Here is an 18,097-nt window from a genome sequence, read left to right as displayed (position 1 = left end):
CATATATGTTTTCCAACGCGTCACTGATAAATCGAACGTTAAAGGGCCGATTGTCGTTCCTTCAGGTATGGTGGGTGCCATATCTCCAATTGATTTTCGTTTCGTGGCTCTTACAACATTTCTTTTCTTGACATTGCCTGGATCCCTTACACTTACATTCACAATACCAAATGCTGAGATAGCACTAATAAATATATGAGAGGCCGCTCTTGCAGAGGGTGATTCTACAATTGCCTGAGTTCCTTGCTTCGATCAACCTCTTGTACAACGCAGATTTATATCAAAGCCTGATTCATTGAGAAATACATAATTTTGCATATAGAGGATGTCTTTCCTCTGTACCCATTCTTCCGCGAATTTCTTACAAAGTTGCAGAGTCCTATCACTGTTACTTCCCACAGGGTGGCGTATAGTAACTTTGAGGCTAAGATTGCACTCTTCCTGCATAAATTCAGCAACTCTGCTTTTTTTTTTGATTGTCAAACTAAAGCTTTTCACCAAATTTTCAACTACGTCTTGTATAGTGGTCGTAAGACTTTTGTCGTAAAAATTGATTAGATGTGCCTTGTGTTACCCATTCAATTGGCTTTTAGGTCAGTTTGTTGTACGATTTACTTTTTTTGAAAGGAATCTTCTTCTCTGGTGCTTCAGGTTCAGTAACCACTTTTGTATTTTAACATATTTGTGGAGGTTTGTCAAATTCGTCATGCGAAATGATGAATCTACAACGAAAGCAGGCGCTTCTTTTCCAGGCTCATCAACAATTCCGCCTCTACCATTTTCGTGAAAGAAATTCATTTTTAAAAGATGAAAATAGGATGATATAAAGTTTCAAAACGCTGGTTAATTTATTTTCTTAATAGTGGTTAGAATATTTTTCCAGATTAGCTTGTCCAAATTTTCTCAAAAAGGTGGGCGGAAACGCTGTACTTCTTGATAATGCATACTTATTTAAAAGGAACTAGCCGCCTGCCGCGAGCTTCGCCTGTGGCGTCCAGCCCTGTGGGTTGAATATATATTTGATAAGAGATAACAAACGCTATTTTTTTTTTTTTTTTTTTTGAAACTGTTTTATAGAGTTACAAAATTTTTTGTTTTTAATTATATTAATTATTACAGGTATAATAATATGGGTGGTCATAGACACGAAGGTTATACACACATATAGAAGAGAGGAGAAGAGGGGCAACTTCAAACACCATAAAAAGAAATAATACTTTCCCAATCTTCGCGAGTCAATATATCATCCTCGTATCCAATCCTTCTAGCCTCAAGAGGGTGATACAAGAAATCCCATTTTTATGTAAAGCTTGCCAAACAATAAACTATACAAAGTTTACTTTTTTTATATAAAGTCTATTGCTGTACCTCAAAAAAGTCAATGCTAATAGAATTATTGTCAATACTAATCAAATAGCCTTAAAGACTATATTCACTGATTGCATTGTTTATTTTCTCTAAAAATAACCTTTTTTTTTTCACATAGCAAGTTACACACAGCTGTCGATCTTTTTTTCCTATCCTTCTCTCTTTTACCTTTACTATCCTTTATGAAAATAAAAGGCAACAAAGAAGCGTGAAATTGCTTATATAAAATAAGAAATGGTTTTGAACTGCAGAAGGGAATAATAGCAAGGAATACAGCTTGGTTGATTGGTTGATTGTAGGTGTTTGAAATCATGACAATTTCATGTGAAAGTGATGAGCAAATCAAAAGGGTGGGGCGTCATTCCTTAATTACTGCTCCCTTCATGGGTAAACGGGATTTAGAATTGTTAATGAGTAAACAAAAGAAGAAAAAAGAACGGGGACTCATTGAAAGCTGCGAATCTCTGCCTGTTACAGTCATTAGGATATTGTGCAAGATATATATTCTAAGTAAATAAAAAGCGCTTGTAAAGTATGATTTAAAAAGCTAACAAGATTGGTTGGCAATAGTCATGTCAAAATACCAGATACCAATTGCTTGCTTGACTTGCACAGGATTTATCACTAATCCTAACGACTTGAAAAAAATACCTTAAAGACTAAATGAAGACTGTAAAAAAAAGGAAGATAGGGAGAAGGTACAAAAGTGACTGGTCCAATCAAATATAGTCTGTGGTTGTTGATTCCGGTTTGTTTACCGTTTTTTATATAAAAGAGATACCCCAGCCAAGATAGTAAAGGTTATTCTCAAACAATTAAATCTCTTGTCCTACACACGCGCGTTAGATTATTTTCATTCGTTCTTTTTGTTTATTGTTTATCTATTTTTTTGTTCCTCAAAAAAAAGATAGTCTCGTTAAGGTTTGCTTTTATGCGAAAATAAAAAAAAGAGAAAGAGATGAAGCGAGATATAAAGAGTGATAAGCTACTATGAAAGATATAGCACGTAAAATATAACTACATGAAGCTATTATGAGAGTAGAGACTACATCTATTCTATTGTTTCTATAGTTAATTAGCTGAAAAAGGAAGAGAGGAGGATGAGGTCAAACGATTAACAACAAAAATGCGTATAAATACTCTCTCTTTTTCCCTTTTTTTTTCTTTTCTTTGTACTTGTACTTTTTTTTCTAAAACATTTTTCTTATTAAACCAATCCACCCCTTCTTCTATTGCTTTACTCCCTTTATACCTTTCTTCTTATAAAAATCCATGACATAAAACAACTTACTTATAAAAGGAAATCTATTTAATTTCTTTTATTACTGCGAGCGTTGAAGTACGCGTACGATAATTCATTTGTGGGAGAACAATCAACACTGATCCAGTTCTACTGGTGATGGTACTCGCTTTAATAATAGACGTTAAATTGATTTTCTTTTATTAATGTAGTACTTGACATCTACTTAACCTACTTTTAAATGTTGGAAAACGTCAATTCTGAGCCTCTTTTTATTGGCAATGATGGGATTAATTTATAAACCAAAAGTATTTTTTTATAAACCAAAAATCAAATGAAAAATTATTATTATTTTTAAATTAATAAATTACCTAAAATTTTATTTAATAAAGAAAAAGATAATGTAAACATAGTACAAAGAGGGCATTTATTATTAATGATTTATGAAATAAATATCAAAGAGATTAAACAATGTATCAATAAAAAAGAATTACAAAAAACAATTGGATCGTAGTAGGAAATAGTAAGGAATATAATTGCACCAGACATTTATTTGCTCTGAAAAGATTATTAAGTTATTAACAACGGATTTATATAAATTTTACATATAAGAGAGTCATTCCCTTGACGGTCAGCCATATGTTCTGTCAGAAAGCCCGGAGCAAGCCTACCAGATAGCCATAGATTCTTTATCATTATGTTGCAACGGGAAAAACATGTTTAAAGTTATGACATTTTGAACATACCCAATCCAAAAGTTGAAACAGTCATCCAAAAGGCCAAGAAAAATAGTATAACCATTAGACTACGATCAAGAAGAATGAATGCAGTTATCAAAAGAGATTTGATTCAGGTAATTAATATTCCCAATATCGTTATTTTATAGCAACATTAAATATGTTACTTTTTGGATAAGTTTTTATTTTTACCAAGCATTGAGGATATCATACCTCAGATAATTTTCTTACAGAATATGTATGAATCAAAGATTGCTTTTAGTGAAATATAACTATTAGAGAAAAGCAGTATGATCTGATAAGTCTTGCTTTTATATTTTTTTATGTAGTGTTAAAAGTTATTATATAGTATAGGTGAATAAAGATACCTTCCACAGCATTTTTAACTTGCAATACATTTTGAAGTCTCATCTGTGATTGATTGCGATGCTTCACTATAAAAAGCTTTGGCCTCTTTATTGTTATATATGGCACTTTATATCAAGAGGAATGCATTGACATCCTGAGCCAAAATTTGTAAATTCATTATTTAAAACGGTAGTGAGCTGTTTTTGAGTGTCTAATTATCATATCTGCTACCGAGATAAAGAAAATATATGTAAGATTTTTCTGTATGACTCAAACAGCCTTTTTAATACATTGTATTTATTTTATTGCGAGTGTTTACTTTATTAATAATTTATTAAAAAAGATGTTCTGATAATATATGTCATCTTTGATAAGCTTGAATTCAGACTTTTCGGTAGAAAGTATATATATAAATAAAATGAGAAATAATATACAAAAGGGGGTTTATACGATTTAGACATGACTTATTTCCACCTTCTTTTCCGAATTAGCAGAAGATACAGGGCCCAAATGGTTATCAGTTTGACCAGCCTTTTCAGCCATCCACTGATCCAAAACCTCACGGGGAATACTCTTTCTGGGATTATGTTGAAAGACGATATCAATTTCTTCCAATGTATACCCGTTTGTTTCCGGATATGCGATAAAGACATGTATACACATCAAGGTATTGAAAGCAGCAAACAAGAGGTAGAGGCCGTATTGAATACGTTGCATAAGAATGGGAACCACAAAGTTTAAAAGCCAGTTAAAGAGCCAGTTCGAAGCAGTAGATAAAGAGACAGCCATGGCACGTACACGCAAAGGATAAATTTCAGCAGGGTAGATCCAGCCAAGGGGGCCCCAGGTTGTAGCAAATGAAGCAACAAAGAGATAGATACAGGCCATAACACCATTGATCTTTGCAGTGCTATCGATGTGCACCTTCCATTTTCCATCTGCAGCGTCAATGTACCATTCCTGGGTAGCTAAAATACCGCCAACGGCCCACAAAAAGATAGACATGGCCAAGGCACCAAAAATCAAAGTGGGTCGACGACCCCATCTGTCAACAAATAAAATAGCAGGAACAGTCATTACTACAGTGACTACATAGGAGATACCGGAAGAAAGCATAGTAGCTTCTTGACTGTCACCCACACCAGCCTGTTCAAAAAGCAAGACAGCATAAAACATGATGATGTTCATACCCGTCAACTGCTGCCAAATTTGAAGACAGACACCCAGGGAGACACGGTATGCCATACCGGGTTTAAGCAAATCAGCATATCGATGCGAAGCAATGCTTTTTTCAAAGTGAATCGTGGCTTCAATCTCGTCCATTTCTAACTTGACCCGTGGATGGTTGGGGTCACCATTTCCGTGAATGTCTGCAAGCACCCTGAGAGCTTCTTCCATACGGCCTCGATCAGCTAACCAACGAGGAGAAAAAGGGAAAAACCACATGCCACAGACAATAATTACTGCAGGCACCGCCTGAACCGCCCAGGGAATGCGGAAGGCAGCAGTGCTCTGGATAAATTGACAGCCATATTGAATCCAAAATCTAAGGTCAACGTCAGTGGATGTCCCTTTTCATTCTTTCTCAACTTACGCCAAAAAGATACCCCAGACAATACTCCACTGTTGTACAGAAACAAGACGACCTCGAATTTCTTTGGGTGCAATTTCAGACTGATAAAGTGGGACCACCATGGATGTCACACCGACTGATAGACCGTTAAGAACACGACCCACACAGAGCATGGGCACACCATTTGCAGCAGCTTGAAAAATGGAACCGATGATGAACAGAGCAGAGGCACCGATCAAGGTGTATTTACGACTGAAACGGTCTGAAGGGAATCCAGCAAGGAGAGCGCCTACAAAGCAGCCTGCAGAGAGTGCGCTGTTGATGCCACCTTGTAAGAGGGAATCAGGATCATGGAAATAATCTTTATACCTGCAGAAGTACATCAGTGTTCACTCTTTTTTAGTCATAATGCAACTTACTGTTGAGTGCCAATCACGCCCGAATTCGAACCAATATCAAAGCCAAACATGATACCTGCAATGGCCGCAAACCCACCAATGAACTGTTTACAAAGAGAAAAAGGAGGTTATGTTTTAAGAAAAAAACAAAAATACGTAAAACATACATAAACATTGCTGGCTACTTTGTTTAAATAACCCATTGGATGTCAGAAAAAAAATTCAGAAAGCTGTTTAATAAAATTAAAAAGTGAATATAAAGAAGTAAAAAGAGCTTATTAAATAAACAATGTCTTGTGAAAGGGAAAAAAAGGAAAAGTATCATCTTCTCTTTATATATTGAATCCATCCCCTCTATTTGACATACAAGTCCCAATTACATTACTCTCATGATTGTTACATTATTCTGTGCTTCAACATGTGATATATGTATACTCTGCGGGGGATTACTTATAATAGCTAGCGTGTTGCTGGTAAAAGAATGAATTGATGGAAAGTAGGTTAAGTAGATCATCTGCTGGCTTAAGTAATCAATTATCTTAACATAAAGAGACATAATTCATTTATAGTATACCCGCAAAAGAGACACCAGCTTGCATAGTTGATTTTATTGTTAGAGTAGACATGCACTGAAAGTGCTTTTGAAAAGTATGAAAAAATGAATACTTTTATATAGAACCTTTATATCATTTCATTGAATGTATATAAGAGATATTCTGATATAAAGTGCAGGGAGAAAAGTTAGAAATTACCAAAGAATAATTGGGTAATTTACTACAGTTGTACCAACCTATGGCCTGCCATTTCATAGTGTGGGGTTTATGAATATAGTATTGTTGGGAGTACATTGTATAACTTGTAATTGCGAGTAAAAAGCTTACTTAATCACCCGCTCACACACACACACACAACCTACTTGCCACTGAATGACGCACATAAACATTCGTTGTCCCGACCCTTTGATTTATGTGAAGAGGAAAATTATTTTTGATCTATTCAGTCCCTCTTTCAAATATCTTTGTCTTTCCTTTTTACTGGAAACAAAGGAAATTTATACATTCTGTAAGCCGCTTTCTTTAAAAATAGTTGATTACTTGAAGCATCAAAAGTTATCAAATACAAAGTATGTTACATCTGAAAATGGGCGTGTTTAAGGCAACAGGCGTATACACCGGGAATACCTTAATTTCATACTATGGGAAAAAAGATATTCTCCGGATTTATTCCTATTCGCGTTCGGACCTTTAGAGATTTTATGCAAAAAAGCTCTTCTACTATTATAAAAAAAAAAATAAACGTAAAAAATAAAAGTATATGCAAGAGATTTAATGAACAAAAAAGTAACTATTTGGCAACTGATGGTAAAATAATTATGAAAAAAGATCATTTGTATCAGATCTACTACATAAACAAACAACTTGGACTCTCAAGTACAAAATGGTAAATCACTTATTCTAATCGTATGACATGAAAGAAAAATAAAGTCGCTTGTTTCAGAAAAGAAAAAATGCGTTTTGACCTAGCATCATATTACATCACTAGACAAAACCATAGGCATTTTGTCCCTGAATACAGCAAATTGATCTTTTTCTTTACTATTGTATGCTACATGGTCAATTTATTATTAATGTTCAAAATCAAACAAGGCCAGCTTCGAAGCAAATAGGACCCTGATTCCTGCATGGTCGTTTGATTGCTTTTCTTTTTTCTTGGAGGTCCTCTCCTGAACCGGAGAATTTTACTCAAAATGGCAAGAATTGCTCCCAGTAATTTCAGTTCATATATATTAGTTAAATTACAGTCTGACAGAAAAAAGAGGTAGCCTTTTTTGATATTTTACACATTTTTGTAAGTGGGAATAATAATAATGACAAAAGTATTTATGCCACATCTTGCATTAAAATGATAGTAAATAATGTTTATAAAGTAAATTATAATTTCGCTTTCAGGTTTTGGAAAACATTTAGTATCTCTTTTAACACGATCCATATATTTAATGAATATGAGGTCCCTATCCCGATAGGTTATATATTCATCGACAAACATAGAATTGATATTGGCAGTTGAACGTATCAGTATATGAGCTTATAAATTGATAATATTATTTTATCTCATTATCTTGTTTTTATTTACAAGATGTCTTTAATCTTAATAAATATTACTCATATACTTCTTTAATTTTATTTTTGATTAAAGTACGTACGAGTAAGTGATTCTCTTTATCAAGTAGTCCACTGCGTACGACTCTCATGTCGTTGCTTTTGCTTGAAAGCTACTGTTTTTTATTATCTTTTCTAGTTTGAAGTATGGAGAACGACGACAATGTGAATAAAATCACAGTGAAACATTGTAAGTGCTCGTCAAATGATTCAGTCTCTAAGATATAAGGATTGAAATGTCCACTCAATTTATTTTTTTCTAACAATTGAAATTGAAGCATGTAACAATAGAAGGATACTTTGCAGTAGAAAGCCTGGTCATGGATAAGATACATATGTCTCATATTTCTGTTGATTCCTTGGTGTTAGGCTTTAAAACATACAATATTCACTTATTTTTATCAAGCTTAAAATCAAAGACAAAAGTTTTCTAAATAAAAAGAAATGACTTCAAGATCGTCCAATCACCCAAAAACAAATTATTGACAGTCTTTGCAATCATTTGCTCCAAGACCATCTACCTATCATTTCCTGTGATGATGTACTTGAAATACATGCTACTTGATCCATTTACGGATATAAGAAAGAATGAAGTCGGTGTGCCTTACAGTTTAACCATAACTATCTCTTGTATGTCTTTTTGACACAAGTACTAGAATAGCTGCTGCAAGTATGTTGCAAGAAGGAATCGTTTACATGTCAAATGCATGCATGGCTCCTTAGAGCATGTCTTGGTTTTCATTTTGTTATGGCTGTAAGATGCTCAAAATCAAGGGAAAAGGCAACTTGAACAAAAAAAATTTTTTTTCACTCGCAAACAATTAATTTAATCAATACTATACCATTCCGAAGTATGCTTATTTTTTCCTGCTATCTATCAATGTATATTGACTACTATCGCTTCAAGGGATTAAAAGTATGATATAACTTAATCATTGAATGGATAAGTATATATAAACAGGTAGTATATGAATATTTTACATGATTAGTAAAATTTATCGATAGGAGTGATAGGAACATCGATTTATCATCGTTTAACTTCCTTGTAAGGGGTCTTTTGGTTCTTTTATATGTGGAAGCATTGGTTAAACAAGCTGTTTGATTGATAATTGATACTACTATGTGATAAATTGGATGCTCAGACACGAAAAGAGACAGAATCGGACAGACACTGGAAGGTTGAATTAAATAACTATTAAAGGAAAACAATTGAATTGATTAGATAGTTGAATTTAATTTTATTAATGAAGCTAAGTGATGTTTATTTAAACATTTAGGGAGTGTGTTTATACTGCTGATCTAGAAAGTATTAAACAGAAATCAATAAATTCACGATTATGGAATACTTTGTGTCTTTTAGGAATTGTCCATTGATTTATACAAGCTACTTGAGCAATTTTTAGCATTACTGCATAGTGCTCTTGAGGCTACCTACCGCTTCTTAAAACAAAGACATTGTTCTCAAAATAGTAAGATATGCTTCCAGTATGCTCAATCCTGTCAGGCTTTCATCTACTGAAACTATTTTATCCTATTATAACAAATGAAAATAAAAACCTATACACAGTGATTTCATTAATTAAGTACGAATGCTTCTTACCTAATATTGGATACGCTTAAAATTGACTTTTGTGATATTTACTTTACATCAGGTGTTACTTGTAAAGCAATTTATCGGTTCATATAGATCAACTTATGTTGATAATTCTTGCATTCTAATATGAATTATCTCAACAATACTAAAAAAGTAGATACGTTATTATATCCTCTGATCCAATTTAATACGTAAAGGAAACGTAGATATAACCCTTTGTCACTGTAGAATTGGTATTTAAAAGTTTCTATTCATGTGCATCTTAAAATTAGCAAGTCAAATACATTAACACTCCCTTTCCAGCTCAAGGCATGGTTTATTTGGATGAAAATGGACAAATTACGTTTAGCAAATGTGTTTCTACAAAATATTTTTTATAGAAAACGATTTATAAAAGATTTTTTCATTATTAAATTAATATAAGAACAATAATAAAATGAAAAGAAATATGAATTAATACAAGAAATAATTTACAAATTTACAAGAGTAGGGGGGGGATTTTCTAACAATAATTGGATAAGACATCATCCATCATTGTATTTGTTGGGAATACATCATCCATCAACATAAAAGAAGGATCTGATTGCATGGTTATTTGTTGTTCTTCTTTTAGTTTTTTATGGTTACTTTTTCTAGCTTGACGAGCATGGCTACTTTCATAGCGTTGTCTCTTTTTAATTACATCCGTCTTCATTGAAAGTGGGCGACGTTCGTGATGTAATTTATAACTATACAAAGATTTTTAATTTCTTTTGCTAGTGATATGTCTCCTTCTACAAATCTTACTATAGACCACATGCGTTACATAGCGGAGCACCTTCATCATCTCTTCGCCATAAAGGAGTCTTGATTGTTGAACAATTGGAACAAACAAGCTTTGGCCCCTCAACTTCTTTCAATTCCTTTTTGGAATTATGAGGCTTTAATGACTTTGGTCTTGGTGCATTATGTAATTTTTGACTATTTGATAGAAACAGTAAGTCTTTTTTCTTTCAAATTATTTTTTTCAAGTATTTACTATAATCCACAAGCATTACATAATAAATCATCTTCAATTGATCGTCTCCAAAGGGGTGTCTTTGTAGCTCCACAATTTGTACATACTGGCTTGTTTTCTGCGTGGCTACTAGCTGGTCTTTTATTGAGCTTGTCTTGTGGAGAGCTAGGTGCACTCATTGAGTAACCACTAAATGAAATGATACTATTGTACTATTTCAATAGAAAGATAATGATATATTTATCCTCTTTTATATACCTAGTATCCTCTACGGACAAAGGAGATTCTTGATGTCCAAAAGGGGATTGTTGACCCAACAATTTATTATGTAAAGTAGACGTAGGAGGTGGGGGTGGCATAGATGTATTAGCAACATAAAGAGCATTACTATCTGTAGTATTGATCATTGTGTTGTCATATAACATGTTTGCAGTTGTTGGAGGAGAATATGCATTGGTAGGTGAAGGATAGCCAAAGTCCCAACCGTCGTCCATATCTGGAAAAGTATGAAAGACAGGGTCCATAATGGCCTGATCTGTTGTCGTGAATGCAGGTGGTAAATAAGCATAGTCCGTTAACATGGGTCCTTCTTGTCGTTGGCGTTCATAATACTGAATAGGCAAATCAACTGTACTATCATTGATGCTTAATTTTCTAGTTGTCTTTGAAGATAAAGCTCGGAAATTGGTTTGCTTCTTTTGTTCTCTAAACCATAATCGCCAAGACAAATTCTCTAGTCGTGGGCCATGATCAAGTAAATTTTTTATTTTTGCACATGCTTTCCAAGATTGGCATAAATCTTGTTCAGATTCAAATGTCGAAAAAGGCGAGAACGTTTTGTCGCCTTTTATCACAAACGAAAGTGGTGCCATGTTTTTTCTACTATTCGGCTCGGAAGGAAAGAAAAAAAAAAAAAAAAAAAAAAAAAAAAAAAAATACACATACAGAAACATGACTTTCAACCAAAAATGGCCGTGAGTTTTATTAAACAAATATGATTGGCGCGGGGCTCAAGAGTAGTTGTAACCTTCAAGTCATAACTTCATCTATACTGTAATTGGAAGCCTGTGTCAACAAAATACATAGTAAAATAATGTTCAGTTATATATAAATCTACTTGTTGAATATACATTATTCATCCGACAGATGATAATTTGATCCATATCATATCATCAATGCAATAACCTTAAAGTAACCTAAATACTTTTTTTTTTTTAATAAGAGGCAATAAGTGCACTTTCTCCATTCCCGTCATAAATACGCTTTCTCTTATACCACTTACTTTGTTTTTGGAATGCTAAAATCACTTTGATAATTACCAAATGAAAAGTTTATAATACACTCAAATTTATTTTTAAAATGAAAGAAAAGATGCGGTTAACTAAAGATGTCAGCATTTGCGTTCTCTTTTTCGTGCAAGATAAAAGAGCGATATTTCTGTTTTTTTTTATAACTGAAAGTAAAATTATCAGCACATGAAGCATTTTTGAAATTGCTATCGTATCTGGATAGCCATTGATCTTGAGAAAACAACTAATTTCAGTCCTTCTCTACCTGGATCAAAGTAGATATATGATACAAGCGGATAATTGGAACACCAATAGCCCTGGTTTCTGAGCTTGAAGTATTGTGATTAAACAATAATTTTATTTAGAAACTTAAATGAGCACATGGCGTTTCAAGCCACTGTAGTTGCACTTCGCTCAGTGCCGTCTGCTATCTTTTCTCTCTTTCAGGCGAAAGGAGGAAACATAAAATCTAGTTGATAAGTCTTTACCCAACTTTTGAAGGCGCTGGTAGAATCCTCATTATCGTCAAAGCGGCTGCTGAAACCCAAGACACGATAGTAAATCTCGTCAACACTCAACGTTTCAACCAGGTACGACCGTGTACCTTCCTTGTCGGGTGGTCTGTTCCTAAATATTGCGTTAAGGAAGTTAAGGATACCCTTATTTCTATCTTTATTGTATTAGATACAATAAGTAAACTAAGATGGAACTTGCACAGCTGCTTGTATTCGGAAGAAGGCTCCCTGCTTGAATCGTCTCTGCTAACCCCAAAATTATTTTCAATGAAATATTCGGTGTAGTGTGAAGAGTGCTTATTCAATTGGTATACGTCACTAGAACCAACCGCTCAGTGTTCTCGTAATGACATAAAGCAAGTCCAAACCAATGTTATCTAGTTTTAAAAAGCATTCCTCTTTATTTTCTCGTGTATGTGACTTTCCAAATAGTATGTAAGCAGCATGAGCACGGGGAATGTTCTCAGTTTGTTGGAGGACATGATAAATGCAGAAGAAAAAGAAATCCCAAACTATGCTGTAATAGGACTGTTTTATTATGACAGCTTTGGTAATAATGGACAATTATTTTTCGCAAGTCAACATAATATACCGTGTTGACTGTATTTTAAAAACATTATAATTTTCGAATGTAATCATCATAACTTCCAACATAATTTTCAATACTAAAAAACTGGTTAGTTATTTTTTCTCTTTCGAATTTTCCTTTGCTTTTACTTTGTATAACCTAAATCTGAAAGATATTCAGCTGCAGTTGTACTACGAATACCTTTTAAACAATAGGCAATAATTTTATCACTCTTTTTAGGTTTATCAAATCCATAAAATTCTTTAAAATCTTTGTCTGATAGTCTCCAAGCATATTCGAATTCAGTCTATCCTACCATTAACCTCTCTTCTTTCTTACACGTATATTTTACCAATGGCACATTTTTAGCTGTAGGGATATAACCGTCTGCTACTTCACCACCTTCTCTTACATCCAATAAAACGTAATCCTATCAATAATATAAATAAAAAATCATCCCCTCCCTTCTTTTTTTGAGAGGCTTTACTTTGTTACTGCTGCTCTTGATTAATTGTTGTATACCATGAAAGTCCACTACTTTAAAAGGTTGCTTTGTACTATATCCTCGTACACTTGAAACCAAAAAAGGTTGAATCGCGTTTGGGCAAGTGGCCTTTTGAAGAGAGGTTGCCCTAGGGTATCTTGATAGTATCCCACTCAATATTCTTTGAGATGACATTTACAAGAAGAAAAGTTTTTTTTTTTCTTTTTTTTTTCCCCTTTTGAAATTTAAAACTTTATTACGCCTTCGGGAATGCTTATTGGCTAATAAATGCTTGTGTTCGCATCATACAAATGATGTACGCACAATAAAGAGAAAAGAAAATGAATTCTCTCGCCAAGTTCTAACCGTAAGTTTTTTTTTCTTCTTTGCTAAAACTTGAAGAAAACGAAGCCCTTCTATTTTCGGATAATACAAGAAAGAAACATAGGTTTGCTTTTTAACCTGATCCTTTTTTTTTTTATTTTTGATAAGAAATGATACGATTTGATAAAAGAAGTATAAAAAAGAAATCCAGTTCTTTTTTTTCTTTAATACATTAGCATTTTAGTGTTCATACAAAGAGAGAAGGAGTAAAAGTGTGTATGAAAGTGACCTATGTACTTTGGACAAGGATAGGGCCTGAAGTCCAAGTCTCCCAATCTTTCAAATTATTTCGTTCACCAAACAATTTTAATACGGACAGACGGATCTTGTAAGTACCATCAGGAACACGGACCGGCTGTGTTTCTCCTGGCTTAGAAGACAAGTAAGTACCAGACCAGGCAATCGATGTATGATGCCTGTCTCCTGTAAGAAAATGACGGGCAAGATAAAAGGCATCTTCTTGAAGCTTGCCAACCACATCCCCTGTCGTGGCATTTAACACTTGGGACTTCAACACAGCCGTGGGTGTCAGTAACCTGTAATGAATTTGGGGTGCGCTTCTCTGAACGGTACGATTATAAGAGCCCTTCCACTCTAAGCCATTATGATCCATGAGCCTGGGGTAGCCTTGATCAAAGATAGGTAAATCACGTTGACGGCCCAAGAGACCGAAATAAGGAACACGCATGTCACGATGGCGCTGCTTTGATTTGAAAAGAATAGATCCACCATAAAAGAGATGAGTTTGGTTGGTTTTTGGAGGCATCACGGTCACTTTGATCTTGCGAGTTGCGCCCGGAGGTAACTTGAAAGTCTTGAGGGAGAACCGAAGAGAGGCGCTGATTTCTAGGTTTGCAGCTGGTTCAAGAGGTGTATTGTTTTCATCATAAGCAGAGAGAGCCAGAGAAGGTTGATGGACAACATCGTACTGAGCTGTTTGTTGACCATGATTGGTGATAGACAAGGTCTGCGTTCGATATCTTGTAGAGGCAGTATCGTTGAAACTGATCTGTGCAGGGGTGATATGTGTGGATTGAGTGATGGCATCAAAGACCTGGACCAGGCCGGCGCCTATACGGATAGGATTGTCGGTATTCAAAGATCCTGTAGCGTTGAAGGGAATTGCATAATTCTGAAACTGTTCTTGAATAAACTGAATGCTCTCCTTTTTTTTGCCTTTGGCTGTTAAATACAACGCAAGAGAGCCCGAGATGTAGGGCGTGGCCATAGACGTGCCGCTCTTGACGCCCCAGCTCTTGAGGTATCGTGGCAAGGTAGAGAACACTGTGCCTCCCACGGCAGCAATGTTTGGCTTGAGATCAAGTTCGGCAGTCGAGCCTACACTTGTAAAAGTGGATGTTTGTCCGCCTTCATGAAGAGGATAAGGTCGAAGTTCTTTACTGACACTGGCTTGTACTGTACCGCGCTTTAATGCGTCCACCAAAGTCTGGCCATCCTTGAGACTGATCATGATACTGGGAATCGATGCACCGTAGGTATTGATCGTTTTGAGCTCTTTTTCTTCTTTTGTGTTCCAAAATATGACCCCTATAGCGCCGGCATCGGCTGCATTCTTTGCCTTGGTTGAGAATCCACAATTGCCTCTATAGATCAATGCAATTTTGCCCTTCACTGCTGGCAAAATCTGCTCAGGATCGCAGGCTGAGCTGGTATCCTCTGTGTCCTTTGTAGCCCAAATCAATTCAGCAGTAGGAAAGTCTACTTGTGTCCCGTCTGACGCATACCGAATTGGATAATCGACTTGACTCGCTGTCAGACTGAGTGATTGCTCGTACTCGTTCTCAATGGAGGCCACCGTATAGGCACCCAAGGATGTACCAGGTATACCAACAGAGTAAATGCCTCTTTTGCCATCATTGCCGGCCGCAATCACCACCTGAACACCCTTGGCGGCCATCTGTTCAATCACAGGGTATTCTGCATTGGACGTTTGTGCCCATGCACCTGCAGAACTTAGGCTCAAGTTGATGATATCGGCTCCTTCATCGTACGCCTTCAATATCGCTTGAAGAACAACATCAGTTGTGGTATGTCCGACGCAGCCAAAGACACGATACATCGCAAGCTTGGCTTCTGGTGCTACACCGGTAAAGTTCTAACAGAAAAAGGGGGTTAAAAAGATTTTTTGAAGACCAAGGCAGCTTACAGTAGAAGGATCCCATCCAGCAATAATACCAGAGACGTGTGTCCCATGGCCTATATAGAAAGTTGAATAGGCAAATAGCAAACAAAACTTCTATTTTTTATACCTTCAGCACCACTATCAGGTCCACAAGAATCCATAGGATCTTTATCAGGCACAGGTGTTTCGAATCCAGTAAAATCATCACCTACAAAATCGTATCCTTTAACCACCTTAAAATCTGGACCAAAGCCTTGACCTAGTGCAGGATGCATATAGTCCACGCCTACCAAAAACAAATAAAGCCTGTTCAATAAAAGAAACGGCTAAAATAGGATATGTATGTGTACCTGAATCAATGACGGCCACAAGAATACCTTTGCCTTTATTTTTGAGCTTTGAATGAACTTGATCCACTTGACTCATTTGATGAGGCAATCCAGACGGTTTTCTTGTCGTTTCTGGAGAAGTTGCCAATTTGGGACGAGAGACAATTTTGACAGGATAAATAGATTGAACGTCAGGTCGATTCAGGATGGATTTTAAGGCATCCTTATGCTCCTTGGTCGTCTTGTGTAATAAGTTGACAGAAAGGCCGCGGAAAAGGGCATGGTCATAACGATGGTGAACCTGGAAGTCTTTGCTGGTATGCAGAGATTGAGCAAAGAAGCTGGGTTCATCATTGAATTGAATAATGTATCGCCCAGGAATGATATCTGGGACTTCTTTATTTTTCAACTTGTTATGTTTTGCTAAAACAAGTGTAAAAATAGTCAAGAGCTGGACTAGAATAATGCCTGTTTTCATTACTAAAGAGTAGAAAAAAGGGATAAAAACTCAAATAGAAAGAGAAAACGTATTTAGATCTGTTTCAAAATAATAGGCTTTCTTTCTACCCATACATGGGGTGAGTCTCTGTATTTAGTAATTTGTTAAACCAGGAGTATTCTTTTTCTATGGTAGGACAATTTGTGGGTTGTGTAATCCTCATTTTTTTTTTAAAAAAAAAGATAGCTTTATTTACATGCAGTCTTGAATGGGCATATAGTGTTGTTACACCTTAATGCCCTAGATCAGTTCAATTTCAATAAAGAATAAAGAACTAAATAAATCCCTTTAGGATCAAGGAAAAAGAAAAAAATGCAAGACAGTGTAAAAGAGTGGCCGGAATCAGTGTTTTATTTTGCTGATCCAGTAAGGAAACAACTTATTTTGCAAATCATCTTTTATAATTTGTCAAGATTAAGTTTTATTTATAGTGGTTCCTAGAAATGAAAGAACGAGTAAATGTACTACAAACTAAACTTCACTCTCGATCTTTCACATTACCTACAAACGCTAACAAAAAGTATGCGATCCACTGTTTCTACATACACAACAGACTATAGATGCTTAGCACTGTTGACGATCCTCTTTTGTTTCTTTTGACACTTTTACAACTATTCTTTGTTTATATTGTGTAGTTGTCCTCTTGGATCCTTTGCTGGTCAATCCCATGTTCTATCCTGTTTGAACTGGATCACCTTCTTCGTGCTATAGATACTTACGCTAGACTTTCATACAGCCAGTGTCTTGTGAACTAGCTTTCAAAACGTTCAATATGATGCTATCCATTAATTGTTTCATTGATCTCTTTTTGCCTTTGATACCAGAGATCTTTTGTTTCCTATTTTTGTGATTGCCCTGGTCCGGGCAAGTAGATGCAGCAAGTATTACGCACTCAATTGAACTTTATAAATAAATTAATGCTCTTCTCAATGGTCTTTATACTTTTTGCAAGTTACTGCCATTGTAATTACTGACTATGCTAAGTAATATTTGCTGTGTAAAGCTATTCAATTTGACATATTTTCTTCCTCTGCTATGTTTAACAATAAGGACATAGTCTCTAGATGTACGAAATGCCAAACTTCAAGACATGCAATGTTCTTATATGAAAACAAGGAAATCAAAGGAGACCTATGAAGATCGACACCTACCACGAGGTCACCAGAGTATGCCCAATACGAAAGTCGTTAAAATATAAAGCTCAATATAGCCAAAGGGACATATCAGGTGAGAAGAATACTCCAAGGAAATTCGTGATAAGGGGTTATCTAGAAATAATAAGAATGCAATAGTGTTAAGGGTGCGTATTACAAAAATAAGAAATAGGCTATATATAACCGTAAATGTATCAGTGTCAGAGCCAACGCCCAATCTTTTCTCAAATAGCTCATACAAGCATATAAAGAAAAATAGTCTTTTATGGTTTCTATTATTATGACATGTATCTCAATAGTGTATTGAAAAAGAAACAA

At 35.2% G+C, this 18,097-nt stretch overlaps 5 protein-coding genes across 5 annotated transcripts; all 5 read right to left on the bottom strand.

The window, feature by feature from the left end:
- Nucleotides 1-722: 722 nt before the first annotated feature.
- Nucleotides 723-1,681, bottom strand: RO3G_05739 (uncharacterized protein; the record flags this gene model as incomplete). Its single annotated transcript, XM_067660329.1, has 2 exons — nt 723-772; nt 1,537-1,681. The coding sequence occupies 2 exons, from the start codon at nt 1,679-1,681 to the stop codon at nt 723-725; spliced, it is 195 nt and encodes a 64-aa protein (XP_067516430.1).
- Nucleotides 1,682-4,146: 2,465 nt separating this feature from the next.
- On the bottom strand, nt 4,147-5,735 carry RO3G_05738 (uncharacterized protein; the record flags this gene model as incomplete). The annotated part of the gene is made up of 3 exons (XM_067660328.1): nt 4,147-5,239; nt 5,288-5,635; nt 5,686-5,735. 3 exons carry the CDS (start codon nt 5,733-5,735, stop codon nt 4,147-4,149), a joined length of 1,491 nt encoding a protein of 496 aa, XP_067516429.1.
- Nucleotides 5,736-9,919: 4,184 nt separating this feature from the next.
- Nucleotides 9,920-11,286, bottom strand: RO3G_05737 (uncharacterized protein; the record flags this gene model as incomplete). The annotated part of the gene is made up of 4 exons (XM_067660327.1): nt 9,920-10,145; nt 10,204-10,377; nt 10,436-10,603; nt 10,673-11,286. The coding sequence occupies 4 exons, from the start codon at nt 11,284-11,286 to the stop codon at nt 9,920-9,922; spliced, it is 1,182 nt and encodes a 393-aa protein (XP_067516428.1).
- A 1,548-nt stretch (nt 11,287-12,834) lies between these two features.
- Nucleotides 12,835-13,465, bottom strand: RO3G_05736 (uncharacterized protein; the record flags this gene model as incomplete). The annotated part of the gene is made up of 4 exons (XM_067660326.1): nt 12,835-12,883; nt 12,936-13,093; nt 13,139-13,216; nt 13,274-13,465. 4 exons carry the CDS (start codon nt 13,463-13,465, stop codon nt 12,835-12,837), a joined length of 477 nt encoding a protein of 158 aa, XP_067516427.1.
- Nucleotides 13,466-13,883: 418 nt separating this feature from the next.
- On the bottom strand, nt 13,884-16,697 carry RO3G_05735 (uncharacterized protein; the record flags this gene model as incomplete). The annotated part of the gene is made up of 5 exons (XM_067660325.1): nt 13,884-15,770; nt 15,822-15,871; nt 15,925-16,083; nt 16,148-16,549; nt 16,694-16,697. The coding sequence occupies 5 exons, from the start codon at nt 16,695-16,697 to the stop codon at nt 13,884-13,886; spliced, it is 2,502 nt and encodes an 833-aa protein (XP_067516426.1).
- Between the last annotated feature and the right edge of the window lie 1,400 nt (nt 16,698-18,097).

Source organism: Rhizopus delemar, genomic scaffold, assembly GCF_000149305.1.
Source record: "Rhizopus delemar RA 99-880 supercont3.4 genomic scaffold, whole genome shotgun sequence".
Taxonomy (NCBI): domain Eukaryota; kingdom Fungi; phylum Mucoromycota; class Mucoromycetes; order Mucorales; family Rhizopodaceae; genus Rhizopus; species Rhizopus delemar.
This window is presented reverse-complemented; position numbering and strand designations above follow the sequence as displayed.